The 20,442-nt window shown below is 42.2% G+C and overlaps 1 protein-coding gene across 1 annotated transcript in view; it reads left to right on the forward strand.

The window, feature by feature from the left end:
• Positions 1–20,442, forward strand: part of fam193b (family with sequence similarity 193 member B) — a 69,277-nt gene that overhangs the window by 20,414 nt on the left and 28,421 nt on the right. The window contains exons 2-3 of the mRNA XM_055642926.1: positions 2,673–2,909; positions 16,298–16,534. Coding sequence (XP_055498901.1) covers positions 2,673–2,909; positions 16,298–16,534 — 474 coding nt within the window. The remainder of the gene's footprint in view (positions 1–2,672; positions 2,910–16,297; positions 16,535–20,442) is intronic.

Genomic DNA, 20,442 nt, shown 5'->3' on the forward strand with positions numbered 1-20,442 from the left:
CCATCTCCCCATCTGCCATCACCCTCCAACCCACACCCATTCAGAATGGAGGAGATCTGGAAGCCTTGGGCAAATTGAATTGTTACTTTCTTTATTTTTTTTTGAGCATGTGAAATTCTATGATCAGCGTGAGAGCATGAGAATTGCGATAAAAGCGCGAGTTGTTAATTCAAAATTTAGCGACTCAAAATGGGGTGCGTCTTCATTGCCGGGAAATATGATAAATTGAATTAAATAACAGCAACAAAACTAGTTCAACATTTACTTGAGAGTCATACACCATGAAAATAGGCCCTTTGCCTCAACCTGCCACGCTGACCAAGGTGTCCCATTACGCTAGTCCAACAAGCCTGCGTTTGGCCCACATCCCTTTAAACCTTTCCGATTCATAAGTACCTGTACTTATTTCAATGACAAATTCCTCGCTTGCTTTTAAAACATGTGACTGCAACCTCTTACTTTTTTTTCTTATTTCTGCTTGTAGTTGTACTGTTCTAGCATTTATAGTTCAGTCCAACACAACGCAGAAGAACGAGTTTCTTACTGCAGAATGAATTAATTTACAAATTCTACTTTGTTGATATTAATTGCTGGTACAGCATTTCATTTCTGGTATTTTTTCGTTTGTTTCAGGCTGAGGAGCTTAAACTCCAATTATAATGATCTATATTTCGCGTGCCACTTGCAATGTTGTATTTTTTCCATTTTAGTGAGGTATCATGGAAACGGGCCCTTCGGCCCATCAAGTCCATGCCATCCAACAATCACCCGTACACTTGTTCTATGTCATCCCACTTTCACGTCCTACACACTAAGGACAATTTAAAGAAGCCTGTTAACTTACAAAGTTGCATGTCTTTGGAATGTGAGAGGAAACCGGAGCACCTGGAGAAAAATCACACGGTCAATACTAGCCCTCAGTCCACTAATCACAGATGCTCCACAGGAATGTTCTCAGCCCCCTTTACTTCTTGTACACCCATGACGGTGCAGCCATGTACAAATTCAATTTGATTTACAAATTGGTAGACAACACCACATTATCGGCCGGATATCAAATAATTATGAGATGGAGTACTGGAAGGAGATTGAGATCCTCATAACCTGGTGTTGAGACAACAGCCTTTCTCTCAATGTCAGGAAGACAAAGAAAATAGTGATCGACTTCAGGAAGCGAAGTGGTGCACATACCCCGGTTTGTATTGCCTGAAGAAGGGTCTCAACCCGAAACGTCACTCATTCCTTCTCTCCAGAGATGCTGCCTGTGTCGCTGAGTTACTCCAGCATTTTGTGTCTATCCCCGGTTTGCATTGACGGTGCTCAGAAGTAGAGATGGTTGAAAGATTCAAATTCCTACGAGTAGTTATCAACAACAACTAATCCTGAACCACTCATATTGAAGCAATGGCCAAGAAAGCTCACTAACGCCTCTACTTCCATAGAAGGGCTTAGGCAGTTCGGCATGTCCCTAACAACTCTCACTAACTTCTAGATGCACCATATAAAGCATTTAATCTGGATCCATTGCAGCATGATTTGGGAACAGCTCCATCCAAGACCACAAGAAATTGCGGAGAATTGTGGATGCAGCCCAAATCATCACACATTGTCTATCTGCTGACTGGTTAGCACGCAACAAAACCGTTTCACTGTACCTCGGTACACCTGGCAATAAACTAAATTAAACTCAAACTCAATCACAGGGAGAACGTACAAACTCCATACAGACAGTATCCTTAGTCAGGATCTATACAGGGTCTCCGGCACCATAAGGCAGCAAATCTACTGTTGCGCAACCCTATTTGTGGTTTAAAGTTTTTTTTAATGTAGTATGAGTTGTTGCCAAGGTTTGCATTTATTGATCTGTAAATGTCAGAAGGTGGCAGCGAACTGCTACTCCAAACTGATGCAGTATTTCTATTTAATATCATCATTATTTATTGTTTGAATTCTAAAATCTGTACATCCCAAATTTATTTTTACATTATTAACTAATGTTGCTGTTGGGTAAGAATTACAGGATTCTGGGAACTCGGAGGTTAGTGATGATGTAGCAACAATAATGGGGCTGTCCCACTGTACAAGCTAATTCAAGAGTTCAAGAATTACGGTAATAGCTGCTTGTAGGTACTCGGGGCTCTCGTGGACATTTTTCAACATGTTGAAGAATCTTCACGAGTCTTTCCGAGCTTACTGCGTTTCCCGAGTACCCGTCGTTAGCGTTACGAGCCGCGAAGAGTCGTCCTGAGCTCCGAATTACCCGCAACGTACATTCTACATGCTTACCACGAGTTAGATTTTTTTTAAACTCGGGAGAGCTCTTTAATTAGCTCCTACAGTGGAACAGCCCCATAACATTTAAAATATTTTTAGTCTTGATAAATATAGTTATAGAACATAGATTGGAAATGCATTTTAAATGTTGACAGAGTAAAATTGAATGGGAAATCTTGATATACCAATTTAGAATAGATGCTGAGTGCAATAGAAAGTTGAGACCAAAAATGATTGACTTACGCGATGCCAAATATATTCAGCGATCTAAATATTTTCCTTTTGTAATTGTTTTGGTGGATTATCTTTTTCTATCCTATTTAATTGTGTAATATTTTAAATGTGCAGTATCTCAGTAGTTTTATCCTATTTGGTCACATATGGTCATTTAATTCCAGGCATCCCTTACAGTACATCAGCTGGCAAAGGACTGTTGCTTGCTGTGTAATCATGAACGCAAAGACTGGGGGCCTCAACAGAATGGGATTGTGGACCTAAAGAAGCTGGCACATTCGATGCCAGGATTGACACATGGCCTTCTGGAGCATATGCCTCTCTGGATATGTCAGACCTGTCAAAGAAGAGTTGAGGAAGAAGAGCAACGAGCAAACCCTGAACAGGCCCTAATGGTAAAAGTAAGCTTTGTTAACGATGTGTATATCAATCTAAAACTGCACAAAAAGTAAATAAGACATTTTCATTGTTTTCTTGCATAAATTCTGAACCATTTCTGTAATATTGTGAATTGCTTTTTGGATTACTCAATTGTAGTGGTAACTTGCAAAACAAATGAAAAATTAGGAGATATTAGCATCTGTTATCTTACATATTGCTGCTTTCAGCTTGTGTCCAATCCCCCAATTTGTATAAGGTTACAAAGCAATGATGTTGAATGCACTGATGTCAAACTGTCTCGCTGTGATAGGCAATGTTAACATTTTCACAGCAGTAATGTAAGGTATTTGGCTTCATAGACTGGTTCCATTGCTAAGTAATTGTCTTGGCTGAAATGATGTTCTATTATACTGATACTTTACTTGGCGCTCGGGATGTGATTTCATGAAGAACATGAATGGAATGAATGTGAAAAGGGGTCAGTAGAACTTGGAAATGCATTCCTGGCAACATTGTTATGTAAACCCATGTTGTCCTGTTGGTATGCGGGGAACCCTGATTGAGGTTCTGCCCACTGCTAATGCTCTTGTGAAGGTGAAGTGATGAAAGTAATCTCAGTGCAATGTGGTTTTGGAGTGAGGTGTGTGCGTGCAAATATACATGTGTATTTGAGTGTGTGTGTATGTATATATTTGTACACACACACAGACACAGACACAGAAAAAATTCTCTCGTTCAATTTGGGACACACGACAATAAAACACTCTTGACTCTAAAAGGCACAGTGAGTAAGGACCATAGCTGGGGACCAGTGATCGCCACTGAGCTTGTTATCAATGGGAAATATTCACATTTGGAAGGGCTGTCCAACCAAACAGTGATGTGGTGCCCGAACTTTCATTATATTCAACAGAAGGTAGTGAGAGTCCATGGATGGCTGTCTGTCAACACATGGAGCAGCTGAAACTGGCCCCCAGCTATGACCGACAATCTCATGATGGCTATGGTGCATTCCTGAGAAGTGCGCTTCTGAAGAAGAGTCTCGACCCGAAACGTCACCCATTCCTTCTCTCCAGAGATGCTGCCTGTCCCGCTGAGTTACTCCAGCTTTTTGTGTCTATCTTCGGTTTAAACCAGCATCTTTCTGCAGTTCCTTCTCACACATGTGCACTTCATTGCTGAGTGATTGGACTGCTTGCCTCAACCTGCCAACCACCAGGCCTCACTGGTAGCCTCTGCTCATTTCTTCTATGGTTCACTCACACTGAGTTATATGGTGATGAGATCACTGTCCCATAATTACAGGAATGCCATCTCTGTCCAGAATTAACCTTTTTAACCAACTCAATTTATGAGAAAGAGAGAGAGAGAGATAGAGAGAGATACATATGTGTTTGTGGTAGTTCAAATCAACTTTTAATAGCAGCTTATTAAGTTAAAAATGATGCAAAGTTCAAAATTCAATCACTTTGGTTTTTGTTTCGGCTGGATAAATATTGGTTAATAGACCATTGTAAATTATCTCAAGTGTGCATGTCAGTGGCAATAATCGGGGGTGGGTTTGATGAGAATACGGAAAAATAAAATATGATACGATCAGACGAGCGATTGATTGTAACCTTTTAGGGGACACGATCGTTTGTTCGTCTGAAGAAGGATCTCGACCGAAACGTCATGCATTCCTTCTCTCTAGAGATGCTGCCTGTCCTGCAGAGTTATTTCAGCTTTTTGTGTCTTATCGAAGAACATCTGTTTGACGGTTCCCCGTGGATTGATGCACACTCCCCGTTTCTAGCCGGTAATAAAAACTCTCCCTGTGACTGCACCCATGAGTTTTCTGATTTGGTCACATATTATAATTGATATATGATTAATATATGAAATGGGTTTGAATCGGTCCCGGTTTCCACAGAGTCATCGGTAAACCTCTTGAATTGTACATAGTCTAAAAAATTGTGAATTCTAATTCAGAATCGACACATTCCCGCATACAGCAGAACCGTGCCACAAATAAATGTTCAACCCTTGCCAATTGTAGCTCTCGTCTTCACTGCAAAAAGTGAGATATGATTCCCGTTGCAGCGATCACATCACAGGTGTGGAACCTGAAGAAAGACAGGTCGGGTCGCCTACATTGGCGATTTGGGCAATTTATAGCAGAACAGCACGCTACGCTTGTAGATGTGGACGCCATGACGGAAGCCGATTCCCAAGATGGCGCAAAGAAATTACCCATGACCTACTATGGCTTTTTTGCTGAGTGGACTATCTTGCTCTAGTATCTTTGCTGGATACTGTATGTTTTAACTAAATAGCGCAACCTGGTGTGCAAAACTTTATGTATACCAGGGCTCTCGCTTAACGTTTTTTTCCTGTTGCCAGTCGGGCAACCTAGGCAGCTTTTTAGGTTGCCAAATGACAGTTTAGGTGGTCATTTAAGACGGCTTGCATGACATGTGCGATAATGTGCTAGGACAAAGTGCGTAGTTACTAGTCGGAATTATGGTCAATGAAGCATTCACATAATTATTTCTGCTTCAAATAATGCCACAAACTAAACATATTCATCAATCAAGACATGATATATACCACAATGACATGCAGCAAAATTACAATACAGTATCTCATCTCCTTTTACATGTTGCAATGAATGCAATTTCTATTATTTCTTTCCACTTCCAAACAAAATTCTGGTAGGATTATTCAGCGTATGATCAACCTCAGTGAGACCAAGTGCAGGCTTGCCGATCGCTTCGCACAACACCTACACTCAGCTCACAATAACCAACCTGGTCTCCCGGTGGCTCAGCACTTCAACTCCCCCTCCCATTCCGAATCCGCCCTTTCTGTCCTGGGCCTCCTCCATGGCCAGAGTGAGGCCCACTGCAAATTGGAGGAACAGCACCTCATATTTTGCTTGGGTAGTTTACACCCCTAGCGTATGAACATTGGCTTCTCTAATTTCAGGTAGTCCTTGCTTTCTCCCTCCTTCCCCTCCCATTCCCAGCTCTCCCACAGCCTACTGTCTCCGCCACTTCCTTTCTTTTTCCTGCCCCCCCCCCCCCCAACATCATTCTGAAGAAGGGTCTCGACCCGAAACGTCGACTATTCCTTAGATGTTCAACCCTTGATAGATCCATAGATGCTGTCTCACCTGTATGTGGGGGTGGTTTTGTGTGTGTGTGGGGGGTGGGGGTGGTGTTTGTGTGTGTGTGGGGGGTGTGTGTGGGGGGGTGTGTGTGTGTGTGTGTGTGTGTGTGTGTGTGTGTGTGTGTGTGTGTGTGGGTGGTGTAGTGTGTGTGTGTGTGTGTGTGTGGGTGTGTGTGTGTGTGTGTGTGTGTGTGTGTGTGAGGGTGTGTGTGTGTGGGTGTGTGTGTGTGGGGGTGGGGGTGTGTGGTGGTTAGTGGGTGTGTGGTTAGTGTGTGTGTGTTGTGGGGGTGGGGGTTTAGTGTGTGTGGTGTGTTAGTGTGTGTGGGTGTGTGGGGGGTGGTTAGGGTGTGTGTGTGTGTGTGTGTGTGTGTGTGTGGGGTGGTGTGTGACGCTGCAGGGGTTTTAGTGGTTAGTGTGTGACGCTGCCACACCCCTTATAAAACCCTTGGATATGTGTAGGTGTGTGTATAATCAGACGCTACCTTCAGTTATCATGGTTAGAAATCGGCTGGCTTTGGCTGCTGAAAGACGAATGGCTGCACGTCAGCTGATGCGCTCTTGCCCTGACTCCTCTCCCCCTCCTTGTTTAAACATTCATAGCTTTTTTCCCCCCTCTCCTTTTCCCCTCCTCAGCTTCACGATTAGAATCGTTGTGGCCTCTCCCTCGCGATCTTCCAGGGCGACTGACTTGCGTCCAGGCATCCGGGGTTTTATAGTCCTGCCCCACCCCGCCCGGAAAGGGCACTACCTTCATCATGGTGATTGGCAGGCGAGAGGACCAATCAGCTGATCTCAAGATTGTTTAAACATTCATAGCTTTTTTATTTTTCATCGGGGCTGCCGCAGGGGAGGAGGACTTGTGAGTAAGATGGTCAAAAATCATAGCGATGTAGAGTAGCGTTTTTTCTAAAATCAATTAACAGCGCAAACAGGAAGTGGTCAAGATGTGACTTTTAGTTATATTAGATTAGATGTACTAGATTGGTATCAATATTGAGGTACAGTTAAAAGCTTATTCTTGCGGGGTAATCCGTCAAGAAAGCATGGTTGTCTGTCACAAATGTTTGGGAAGGAACTGCAGGTGCTGGTTTATGCCGAAGATAGACTGAAAGTGTTGGAATAACTCTGGCAGCACCTCTGCAGGAAACCATTTCAGTGGGGAAGGAGGAGGCAGTAAAAATGGGTCCTCCAGGACAGTTCCGCTGATGGATTTTGGGGGAGAAGATAAACCTGAGCCAAGCAGGGCTGGGGCAAAGGGTTTGCGAGGGGTTCTGACCCGAAACATCAGCCATCCTTTCTCAGAGTTGTTGCCTGACCCGCTGAGTTGCTCCAGCAGTGTGTGTCCGTCTATCTGTCTCTATTGTTAGATTGTGTGGTTTAATGAGTTGTCATGTCTTTAGTTGTGGATGAGAGTTTCTCCATTTGAGTGATGGAAAGACACGAGCCATCACTTTCATCTCCTGCTAAAAACTCCTTATTCCCTTGGATATCATAACTTTCTCCATTCGTCAGTGTATGAAGATATTATTTGTATTCCTCTTTAATATCTATAAAAAATAAGCACACTTCAAATCTCATCCGTTTTTCACTCATTATAATCCTTGTACACATTTTGAATGCTGCCTTTGTTAGTATCATTAAGTGCTGCTTTTGTGTACTTCAACAAATGCAAAAATGCCTGGCTATGCAAAATTTCTGCTACCTTTTTATTTCTATCCGTTACAAAATGATCCGTAGCGTTTTCAACCACCGTTTGCAGGTATATATTGCAGGCTATTTTCTGCACTCTTGCTTTCTGTGACCACAGCATTACAAACGACAACAGTCGTCCATTGCCTTCCCTCTTGAATTTTCTTCTTCCAATTGGACCCGTCTCAAAATTATCTTGATCTTGGCCCTGGCCAAATCTCATTTTTTTCCTGTGAGAAGTACATAAAACTGTTAGGTTGTATTGTACTGAAGCTCCATATTGGTATATTGTCCCTGGCAAAGGTGTTTTTTTTTAAAGTACGAAGCTAACGTATTTTGATGGAAAAGTTAAAGGCTCAGCGTGTTTTTTACCTTCATGCTGACACTGTGCCTAAAATAAATGTGTTGCACTTTTCAGCACTGACATTGATCACCTTAATGAGCATATAACATGCACAAATAGCAAGTTTTATTTGCAGTAATTAGGTCCAACAGATGGCTCACTGCCGTCCCATGCCTGCAGAAATCCTTTCAATATCAAACATGTCATTGTTGCCTCAGCAGCTAAATTGGCCAGATTTTCAATTTTCTTTAAATAATCACAACTTCCATTTATAGGGATCGGGCATCTATAACATTGCAGTGTGCCATCGACCATAAATTTATGAAAACTTCTTGATCAGTGAGGGTAGATGACGAAATGTTGGATCACCAAAGTGGATTTTGAGTTAGTCTTAAATGAGGAAAGTCAAGCTGAGCTGCAGAGAAATATAGGAAGGAATTTCAAAGGCGGAATAATTTAGAGATGATTAGGAATCCAAATTTAGAGTAAGCTGATATATTACAAGGTGATCATCCTGGCAGGAATCATAGGGAGGATCACGGAAGGATTTAAGAAGGTGAATGAGTATTTAAAATTCAAATCATTATTTTAATTAGAAGCGAATGCCATTCCTTGAATAAAACTGGTTATTTTGTCAGGCGACACTTTGGAATGCACTGCCCAGTCCAGTCCATCACCGGCTCTGACCTTCCCGCTGCCTCAAAGGCAGCCAGCATTATCAGACCCATGCCATCCTGGCCACGCACTCATTTCACCCCTGCCATTGGGAAGAAGGCATAGGTGCCTGAAAACTCTCACGTCCAAGTTCAGAAACAGCTTCTTCGCTACAGTCATCGGGCTATTAAACACTACAACCTCAGATAAGCTCTGAACTTCAATAGATTATTATTATTATTATTATTATTATTATTATTACACTACTATTGTTTGTTTTTTGCATACATGTGGATATATGTATGTATGTGGATGTATGTATGTGGACGTATGTATGTGGATATATATATATGTATGTGGATATACACACACACACACACACATGTGTTTATTTATTATATATATATTTGTTATATATATGTGTGGATATATATATATATGTGTGTGTGTGTGTGTGTGTATATGTGTGTGTGTGTATATATGTGTGCATGTGGATATATATAATTGTGTTCTCACACACACACACACACACACACTGAATGTTCTTTTTCTCTCTCGTTTATCATATTTACAGTGTACTATGTTTACATATTCTGTTGTGCTGCAGCAAGTAAGAATTTCACTGTTCTATTTGGGACACGACAATAAAACACCCTTGACTCTTAAGTTGGTGTTTGGCAATGGAGTGAATAGAATAGAAAGCCTTTTATTGTCATTCAAACAGCTTGGTTTGAACAAAATTGCATTTTCTACAGTCTTGCAATACAAAAAAACCCAAGACCCACACTTAACACAGTTTACACAAACATCCATCACAGTGAATCTCCAACACCTCCTCACTGTCTTCTTATTGCGTATGGCGTGCACAGCCTAAAGTTGTAGGACTACTTGTTCTATTTGATCTTATTTGATTGTGCCCGCCAGGTTGATTACATTCATCGAAACAGGGCGGACCACGTGAAGGTTGCAATCTTCCACCCCGTCCTCACTGTGATGGAAGGCAAAAGTCTTATCTCTTCCCGTTGTTCGTCTACCGCGGTCCAGCAGTCCAACTGCAGCGTCGAGGCGAACTGGGGCTCCTGATGTTAAAGCCCCCGGCGGGCAATGTTAGGCTCCGCTCCGAGTCCTATAAGTTGCCGTTGCTCCGAAAAGCGGTCTCCCACCAGTGACTTGCGAGCTCCTGATGTTCCTGTCCACCGGGCCTGCGACCGGAGCCTCCGAAGCTCCGAAGTTGGGTCGCAGCCGCGCGCCACCACAGCTCTTCCCGCTCCGAAGATGGCCAGCTCCGCGATGGCAGGTCCGCAGGCTCCGTGACTGGAAACCTCAGGTTGGTCCCGGCCAGAGGCCGCCGCCGGCTCCATGATGTCAGGCCCAACGACATCGGGGACCCGACAGGGAAAATGTCGGGTCCCCATACAGGGAAGAGACTAATGGTCCCCCCCACCCCCCCCCCCCACATATACACAGCTAAAGAAAAATAATAAAAAGTAAAGTCAAGACGTACATTTAACAAGACAAAAATTAAATTAAGATAGACGGACTGTAGTCGAGCCGCTGCCGATAGGCGCCGCCACACCACACATGGTTCATCTTTTTAGATCCATAATAATAGAACGAATTGTAGCCATGCATTTCCGCTCTCAATCGCTTGTTTATATTGCCGAGTATTATTGAAAGCTCTGCTGAGCTAACTGTTGGAAAAGAACAGCGGCACAGTGCCACAGAGTTGCTGCCTTGCAGTGCCAGCGACCTGGGTACAGAGTTTGTATGATCTCCCTGTGACCGTGTGGGTTTTCTCTGGATGCAGTTTTCTCCTACATTCCAAAGACAGTTTTGCAGGTTAATTGGCTTCTGAAAATTGTCCCCAGTGAGTGGAATAGTGCTAGTGTACGAGGTGATCGTTGATCCGCGTGGACTCAATGGGCCGAAGGGCATGTTTCCACACTGTATCTCTTAAAGTCTAAAATAAAGTCTAAACAGGTACTCGGCATTAGATGCTCCATTTGAGTGCATATCGTGAATATAAACGCAGTAGGTGAGAACAGACTACAAGCTATTATGCTTTTGCCGAAGTGGGCATGATGATAACTGAGTGTAGAAGGAAATTAAATGTCTTGGAATACAATGAATAATGCAGTGTGATTAGTAAGTATCTTTAAATAGGGATTTATTAATGTAGACCGTTGTATGTCAATTCACATGCCTTTTTAAAAAAAATAATAAAAAAATAAAAAAACTTCAGCAAGGAAGCAAAATTAATACTGAATGAGCTTCACCCATGAAAATGTAACTTATTTCTTGAATATTTTAGTTTTAGTTATTGGTTTCAGTATTATTTGAATCAGCGCCATTTAACTATTTCAAAATTTCTGTGTACAATCAAATCTTGGCACCAAACTGCACGAATCTTGGCACCTATCCATATAGTCCAAATGTATTTTAAAAGCTGTATGTGCTATATCTTCCTCTGGCAGCCCATTTCAGATATGGATTACCTTCTGAATGGAAGAAGTTGATCCTGATGTCCCTTGGATTACTGCCATGATGTTCTTCTTAATTAGTAAAGTAACTCCCCTCCTATTTAACTCCCATCTCTATTTTGCCTGCAGCACCTGTACATTAAGCTGAAAATCCTATTCCATAATGAGTATGGTGGATTTGTTTGTCTGAGGCCTGTGATCTGTGGCATGTTGCAGTGGTCGGGCTTGGTCCAGCGCTGTTATCTACATTCATGATTTGAATGACAATGTAGTTAACATCTATCTATACATAACTAAAACCTGATCTTGTGCTCTTCCGGTTTGCGTTGGTTTTTCTATTTGCGCAAAAAAGGTGTGCGATATCGCTACGACTTTTCACAAGGTTTCTCACCGTTCCCCTGTGTTGCGAGTGCAACAAGTTTCATTCCGATCGGTGGTATATTGTAAAAGTTATTGAGGTTTAAAAATCCTAAAAAGTGCTCTGTGAAGATTCCTTCAGTCAGCGCCACACAGATTGGTCTCTTAACATAGAAACATTAAAAACAGAAAATAGGTGCAGGAGGAGGCCATTCGGCCATTCATTGTGATCATGGCTGTTCGTCCACTATCAATAACCCGTGCCTGCCTTCTCCCCATATCCCTTGACTCCACTAGCCCCTAGAGCTCTATCCAACTCTCTTTTAAATCCATCCAGTGACTTGGCCTCCACTGCCTTCTGTGGCAGGGAATTCCATAAATTCACAACTCTCTGGGTGAAAACGTTTTTTCTCACCTCAGTCTTAAATAACCTCCCCTTTATTCTAAGACTGTGGCCCCTGGTTCTAGACTCGCCCAACATGGCAGTAATCCAAGATGATATTACTGAAGAATCATCCAGTGAAATGATATGGAGGGAGCTGAGAAATATAAAGGAGTGAGAATGTACTATCGGCCCCCAAATAATAAATGATAATTAGAGGAACAAATATCCCAGTCCAGGTTGGGGTTTTAAATTTTTGTAATATAGACTGGGACTGCCATGGTGCCAAAGGCTGAGATGGGGTTGAATTTGTCACTTGTTTCAGGAAAGTTTCCTCTGGTAATAAATGATGATCCCCACAAGGGAGAAGGCAAAGCTTGACGCAAACATAGAAACATAGAAAATAGTTGCAGGACTAGGCCATTCGGCCCTTCGAGCCTGCACCGACATTCAATGTGATCATGGCTGATCATCCAACTCAGTATCCTGTACCTGCCTTCTCTCCATACCCCCTGATCCCTTTAGCCACAAGGGCCACATATAACTCCCTTTAAATATAGCCAATTAACTGGCCTCAACTACCTTCTGTGGCAGAGAGTTCCAGAGATTTACCACTTTCTGTGTGAAAAATGTTTTTCTCACCTCGGTCCTAAAGGATTTCCCCTTTATCCTTAAGTCCTTTAGATGTAAGTCCTTTAAAAGAAATGGGAGAGATACGGTGGGGCGAAGGAGTGGATACAACTTTTCAGAAGCCAGAGATACACGGCTGTGAAGCTCGGCGGTTATCCTTGGTTCTGAAAACTACTGTTCACAGGTTTTTTTCCCCTAATGAAATTCACCGGTCAGCACCAGTGACACTACGAGAACCTGCTGCATGTTGAAAAATTAGCGGCGACCAGAATGAAGCCGCGACTAGTTCCGAGAATGCGGGAACTACTCACGACCGTGAAGGTGAAATCCCGGCAACCACCCGCAAACATGTGGCGACCGCATACTCTCTTTGGCAGTGTACAGGAGCCTGCAAATAATTGGCGTAGGTTTTTTCTGGGGAAAGGGACATCTGGAAAGTGGCCTTTAAAAGTGTCATAATTGAGAGTTCATGGTTTTTATGTTCCTGTTAGAATGAAAGGTAAGGCAGGTTGGAGATAGGAACCCTAGATAATGAGAGAATGGTCTGGGAAAAAAAGAAGCATGTCAGGTAAACACAGCTGGAATCAAGTGCATCCCTGGAGGAGTGTAGGTGATTGAGGAGCTTAATTAAGAAGGAAATCAGTTGGATAACAAGTTAGTGAGTTGGGCATGAGTTAGCTCTGGTAGATTAATTTAAGAAGAATTTTAGGAGATTTTAGAAACCTATTAAGGGGGAAAGGTATAGGAAACTGGAGAGGGACTAGGGCTCCTTAGAAACTTATGCGTGGATCCACAGGTGATGCGCAAGGTCCTCAATTAATATTTCTGTTTTTATTGTAGAGAAAGACATGAAGACTAGGGTGGCACAATGGTTCAGCTCGTAGAGCTGCAGCCTTGTACCTATAGCGATCCAATGGAGGATCACTGAATTTCAGTGATTTGCCGAGTCTAGTAGTAGCATTTAAAACTTTTTATTCCAGCACAACGGTTATCCGGCATCAGAGCAAAGCATTTACACATTACCTTAACTAAAAGCTGAACATATCTTAACTAACAAAGTAAATAAACAATGGAACTGTAATTAAAGGACTGAAGACTGAACATGACTAGAGACAAGAGACACTTCACTCATGCTTTTACAGAACAGACACAGATTACACTGATGAAAAATAAGCTTCCTTATCTATCTAGGGTGATTGATGTCCTTCGAATACAGCTATCCGGTATGAAAACTGCCGAGGTTAAATTGCTGTGCAGTAGGCTGACACTTTCACAGAGATGCAGCTTTTGCAGCTCCCCGTCTATCAGAAACAACAATACTGGAGGTGTGATACACCCCCTTCTAATGTGCAAGTACCCACGCGCAGCTTCAATCCTGACCTCGGGTGCTGTCTGTGTGGAGTTTGCACGTTCTCCCTGGGACCTCCAGGGTCTCCTCCAGGTGCTCTGGTTTCCTCCATCCCAAATGTATGTAGATTTATAGGTTAATTTGCCTCTGTAAATTGTCCCTTGTGTATGATGAGTGAATGGGAAAGTGGGATAACAGAACTAGTGCGAAAGGGTAATCGAAGGTAGGTGTTGACTTCGTGGGTCGAAGGTCATGTATCCATGCGATATTTCTTAATAAAAAACCTAACGAACTGAGGAAAGTTAATGGAGATGTCTTGAGGACAACTGCAGATGTATGAAGATGGATACATTTCTCGAGCCTGATTAGATATATCCAATGAATCTGTACGAATTAGAGAAGAAAATGCAAGAGTCCTGACTGAAATATGTGATTCATTGTAAGATGTGGATGAGATGCTGGAAGTCTGGAGTATTTCAAATGGTGTACCTATATTTAAGAATGGCTGCCAAGCAAAACCTGGGAACTGTGTATCAGTAAACCTAACATCTGTGGCAGGCAAGTTACTGGAGAAGATTCTGATGGATAAAATGTACACTCATTTGGAAAGAGAAGTTGATTCATGTTTTGATGGTGGAAGAACATGGTTCATGAATTTGATTGTATTCATTGGCAGAAGTAACCAAAAAGGTGATTGTGGACAAGCCTGTAGTCATATTCTGTGTGGACTTCATCAAGGCCTTTGATAAGAATCCACATGAGAGGCAGATCTGGAAGGTTAGACCGCTTAGGATCCAGGGAGAGTTATCTCACGAGATACAGAATTGGCTTAATGGCAGAAAGCTGAAGGCGGTGGTGAAGTTTTGTTTTTCGTAGTGGAGGCCTGAGGTTCACTATGTGCCTCAAGGATCTATGCTGGACTCATTGATGTTTGTCATCTATATCAATGATTTGGATGAGAATGTACAAGGCATGATTAGTAAGTTTGCAGATGACAATAAAATAGGTGGTAATGTAGACAATGAAGCTCGTCATCAAGAATTATAGTGGGATGTTGATCATCTGGGCAAGTGGGCCGAGAAATGGCAAATCAAGTTTAATTTGGATAATTGTGAGGCGTTGTCTTTTGGGAAGTCACACTAAGGCTGAACCTTCACAGTGAATGGCAAGGATCTGGGGAGTGTTGCAGAGTAGAATGATCTCTGATTACAATTACAGAGTTCAGTGAAAGTGGCGTCACAGGTAGATAGGATAGTCAAGAAAGCTTTTGGCATATTGGCTTTTTTCATTCAGGGAATTGAGTATCGAAGTTGGGATATTATATTACAGTTGTACAAGTCGTTGGTGAGGGCGTACTTGGAATATCGTGTTTAGATTTGGTCAGCCTGCTATACGAAGCATGCCATTAAGCTGGAAAAGGTGCAGTGATGATTTAGAAGGATGTTGCCAGGATTGAGGCCCTGAGCTATAGGGAGAGATTAGAAAGACTTGGACTTTATTCCTTGGAGCATCGGAAGATGAGAGGTGATATTTGAGAGGTGTATAAAGTCATGACAAGAAGAGGTATGGTGAATGCATAGTCTTTTTCCCAGGGTCGGGGAGTCAGGAACCAGAGGAAATTGTTTTAAAGTGAGATGGACAATATTTAATATAACCTGAAGGGTGACTTTTTCATGCAGAGGGTGGAGGATATATGGAATGAGTTGCCAGAGAAAGTAGTTGAGGCAGGCACAATAACAATATTTAAAATACATTAGGACGGGTATATGGGTTGGAAAGGTTCAGAGAGATTTAGGCCGAATTTGGGAATAGCTTCAATGCGGCATCTTGGTTAGCATGGTTGAGTTGGGCCTAAGGGCTCTTTTCCATGCTCTATGCTCTGTGACAGATAATTTACCATGCTCAGTACAAACATCAGATTCTGACATTTCTTTTAGTGTGTAATAGAATTTTAACTATATTTATTATAAAAACTTTTTTAAACTAATTCCTCTAATATAGTTAAACTTTTAGAATGAGGATAAGTGAATATGTCTTCATTTTCAGGTGTTACCCAAACTGCATCTGTATTTGCAAGCCTAATGGCAATTTGTTTATTACACTATTCCTGTGTGTTTCTTGGTTTGGTTACTTTCTGTGGCAACTTGGGGGGAAAAAAGAACCAGAAAGGATGATTGTTTAATTCCCTTATGTATGTTCTGTTTATAACAATTAGAAAAACAATGCGTGTTACGCTGGCTAAATATGTTAAAAAACTTAAGATTAATTGGTTTAAGTTTTTCATAATTTGAATGTACTTCTGCACCCATTTGATGTGCACTCTACAATATGTGATAGGAAATGAGTAATTGAAAGTGCACCTTATTTTGTTTCAGGTAGGACAAGGTGAATGTCAAGCACATAAAGAAATAACTGATGAGTCAGTGAGAACACTGATGGAAGGAGATGGAGTTTCCATTCTCCACAGGTTATCAACAGAAAAATGTCATCACTCTGCAATCCACTGCTGCCATCAAATGCATCGACAGACATTGGCATCAAGTACGCCTCATCCACAGCAAGCACAGCAACTTCAAATGTGTGCAACCACTCCTAATGGCTTACTTACAAAGGTAAGGAGGTAAATTGGAATTCAAAGGGAAGGAAATGCAGGAAAATGCTGAAGAGGAAAAAGGAGAACTAGTTGGAGATAGGCATCTAATCTGGTATCCATTTTCGGCTTGGGAACTGAAGTGATTTGTTTCTTATGTACAATTGCCTCATATCAGAAGCCTCTAGTGAGGATCAAAGGCCTGCCTTTAATGTAATTGTTATTAAGTAAGCGATACTATGGAGCTGAATGCATCCTTGGCAAACGGTATTTAACTTTCAGTGAATTTAAATTTGCCCTTCAGTGACGTTGCTGTCCAAAGTCGTGTTTTAGTTGAAGTCCAGAGCCTTGGTGGCTAGTCCTGACAGGAAGCCTACACCTGCATCTCAGTTTTGACAGGTTAACTTAGAAAGCAAGCTGATCATGGGCTGATTTGAATTGTGTTTTAGTTTAGAGGTAACAGGTCATTCGGCCCTCCGAGTCCGCACCGATCAGCGATCCCCACACATTAATACCATCCTGCACGCACTAGGGACAATTTACATTTTTAGCAAGCCAATTAACCTACAAACCTGTAGGTCTTTGAAGTATAGGAGGAAACCGAAGATCTCAGATAAAATGCGCATGGTCACAGGGAGAACGTACAAACTACGTACAGACAGCACCCGTAGTTGGGATCGAACCTGGGTCTCTAGCGCTGTAAGGCAGCAACTCTACCACTGCATCACTGTGCCACCCATGTGTTGTTAATTACAATGTCCAGTCTCAACCAGTTCTAGTTGTCGCATTACAGGAAATAAGTGGTAGTTTTGGAGAGGGTGCAGAGAAAGTAACCCGAATGCTGTCTGAATTAGAGTGTTTCAACTAAAGGGAGAGGAACGCCTGAGGTTATACTATTAAGTATATAAAATTGAGAGAGGCATGAATAGGATAGACGGTCAGAACCTTTTTCCCCAGGGTGAAAACGTCGAAGACTAGAGGGCACAGCTATAAAGTGAGAGATTGAATGTTTAATGGAAATGTGTGGGGCAAATATTTTTACACGGACAGTGGTGGGGGCCTGGAACAGATTGCCAGAGGTGGTGGTGAGGCAGATAAAATAGTGGCGTTTAAGAGGCTTTTTGAGAGGCACATGGAACTAAGTGCAAGGAATAGAGGGATTTGGATCACGTGCAGGAAGACACATTTTAGAAAATAAGTTGATATATTTTTTATAAAGCCTGTATATGTTGGAAATCAAAAATAAAAAGAGAATGCTGGAAAACACTCAGCAGATTATGTTAAAGTTCTATCCGCGCTATCAGACAACAAACCACATTAGTCACTTTAAGAATGTAACAACTCCTTTTTATTGCGCATGCGGGAGTGGGAGAGCACTCACGAGAATGGCTACATACTCGCTGCTCCTCGTGGACCCACTCAATTGTATTGAGCACAAACAGTATATTTATACCTGATGTGTCACAGGCAGTTAATCACTCAGTCAGTCAGTACTTTCCTCAACACCTTTTGTCAGCATACCCCTTGTTTGTCCTGGCCCCAGTTACTTATCTTGTTTAGATCAGACTTGTCTTTCAAATTGGCTTGATTTAATAATAATAATAATAATAATAATAATAATAAATTTTATTTAATGGGCGCCTTTCAGACATCTCAAAGACACCTTACATAGTAATCGGAATAAAAACATATAATCGGAATAAAACAAGTAATAAAGACATCACAGAGACAGAAATTAAAAACAGAATTCAATCCAAAAACAGAAAATCAAAAACACAGTGTGAAGAGAGAGCAGCAGCAGCCAAAGCGCGCCAGCGTCCACTCTCTCTTCACGGCAGCCATCTTGGACACAGACCTACAGGACTGCAATTAGACAAAAAAAAAATCATCCCCCCACAGTGGATAGCACTGTGGGGGAAGGCACAATGTCCAGTCCCCACCCCATGATCACCCCAAAGTCAGGCCTATTGAGGCCACCACAATTGCCTCTATGGAGGCCCGATGTCCCTGGCCGTTCTCACCGGGTGGTCTTGCCCTGGCGTCGGGAGAGTCCTTTCGGCGGCTCGGCCACCTGGAACGACCGCTTCCTGGTTGGAGACCGCAGCTGCCGAAGCCGACAAGGCCGCCCGCTCCGGTTTGGAGCTCCCAGGCTCCCGATGAAAAAGTCGGTGCCGCCTCTCCGCACTGCCGCCTCTCCGCACTGCGGATTTAGCTATTTGGCATCTTATCTTTTAGTTCCAACATCATAAATCTGTTTCCTTTGTCATGTATATAATCTGCAATTTCTATTACCCCCAGTCTTTCATCTTGTTTTTACACATTCCCTGTAACTGCTAATCCTCTACACATACACCCTTTAAGGGCCTATCCCACTTGGCGATTTTTCCAGCGCCTACCGGCATCATTGACTGAAATATCAGGTCACCAAAAAAAGTTGCGCCGTGATGGCGTATCAACGCACGGTATTTACTCAATTGTCGCAACTTTTGTTTGTAGATGCTTGATTTTGAAATGTTCAAAATCTTTTGGCAACCCCAATATGATGCCGGCAGTCGCCGAAAAATCCGCCAAGGCCCTTTACCCTTTCAGTTCTAATCTCTTTTAATTACACAACATCAATGGAAAGATAGACACAAAGTTCTCAGAGTAACTCAGCAGGTCAGGCAGCATCTCTGGAGAAAAAAGAAGCGACTTTTCGGGTCAGATTGAAGAGGGGTCCCAACCCATGATGTCACCTGTCCCTTTTCTCCAGATATGCCGTTTGTCTGAAGAAGGGTTTCGGCCCGAAACGTTGCCCATTTCCTTCGCTCCATAGATGCTGCTGCACCCGCTGAGTTTCTCCAGCATTTTTGTGTACATGCCATTTGACTAGTTTAGTTACTCCAGCATTTTGGTCTATGGTATAAACTCGCACGTGCAGTTCTTTGTTTCTACGTCTATGGAAAGATGTTGGTTCATTTGTTTAGTACATCGGGCAGTTTTGTTTTTATTTTTGTCAGAGAATAAGGCTATTCAACCTATCGAGCTTTTCTGAAAAGTAAGACTCTTTCCCCATATCCCTGTTTTATTTTTCTTCTCGCCTATTAATCCTGATCCTTTTGAAAACTACTACTGTAATTATTTCAACTGATCTATTGAATATTATGTTTAAAATCCAACATTGAAATTGCATATAACATAGCAAGTTTGGTTTCAACCATAGTAGATAAAATTTGAACAGAAAATAATTTGCCTTTATCTCTCCCTTGTGCAATGTTAACATTTCTGTGTCAGTTCAGCAAATCCTTTTCAGTTCATGTGTTTTCTCCGCAACAATAAAAATCTGTTTTTGTGGATTGGGAAAAACTGCACTGTTGCTACTGATTCCTTGGCTGCTTCAGTAAGAAGAACATGACTGAACAAGTTTTGAAAATGCAGAGGTTAAACAAACTAATTTCTGCATCTACTGAAGCAAATGGTTTCAAAACATCAAACTAATGTGGAAAATTAGAGTATCTGATTTTTGTGCTGGATTCTCTTGTAACTCTGATAGTCAGTGTATAATGATTACATTTTAATGTCAAAATGAAATGGTTTTTGCCTGTGTATTGCTGCACTGATGGCCCTCTTCCAGTCATTTTATATGAGTAGCATTGAAACAGACCGGAGCTACATCGGTTATATACAAAATCACTTTTTTTTCCTTCAAGAATTGCTCATTTGGCATTACAGCCATAATAGACAATAGGTGCAGGAGTAGACCATTCGCCCCTTCGAGCCAGCACCACCATTCAATGTGATCATGGCTGATCATCCACAATCAGCACCCTGTTCCTGCCTTCTCCCCATATCCCTTGACTCTATCTTTAAGAGCTCTGTCTAGTTCGCTCTTGAAAGCATCCAGAGAACCAGCCTCCATCGCCCTCTGAGGCAGAGAATTCCACAGACTCG

This window comes from Leucoraja erinacea, chromosome 11, assembly GCF_028641065.1.
Source record: "Leucoraja erinacea ecotype New England chromosome 11, Leri_hhj_1, whole genome shotgun sequence".
NCBI lineage: Eukaryota > Metazoa > Chordata > Chondrichthyes > Rajiformes > Rajidae > Leucoraja > Leucoraja erinaceus.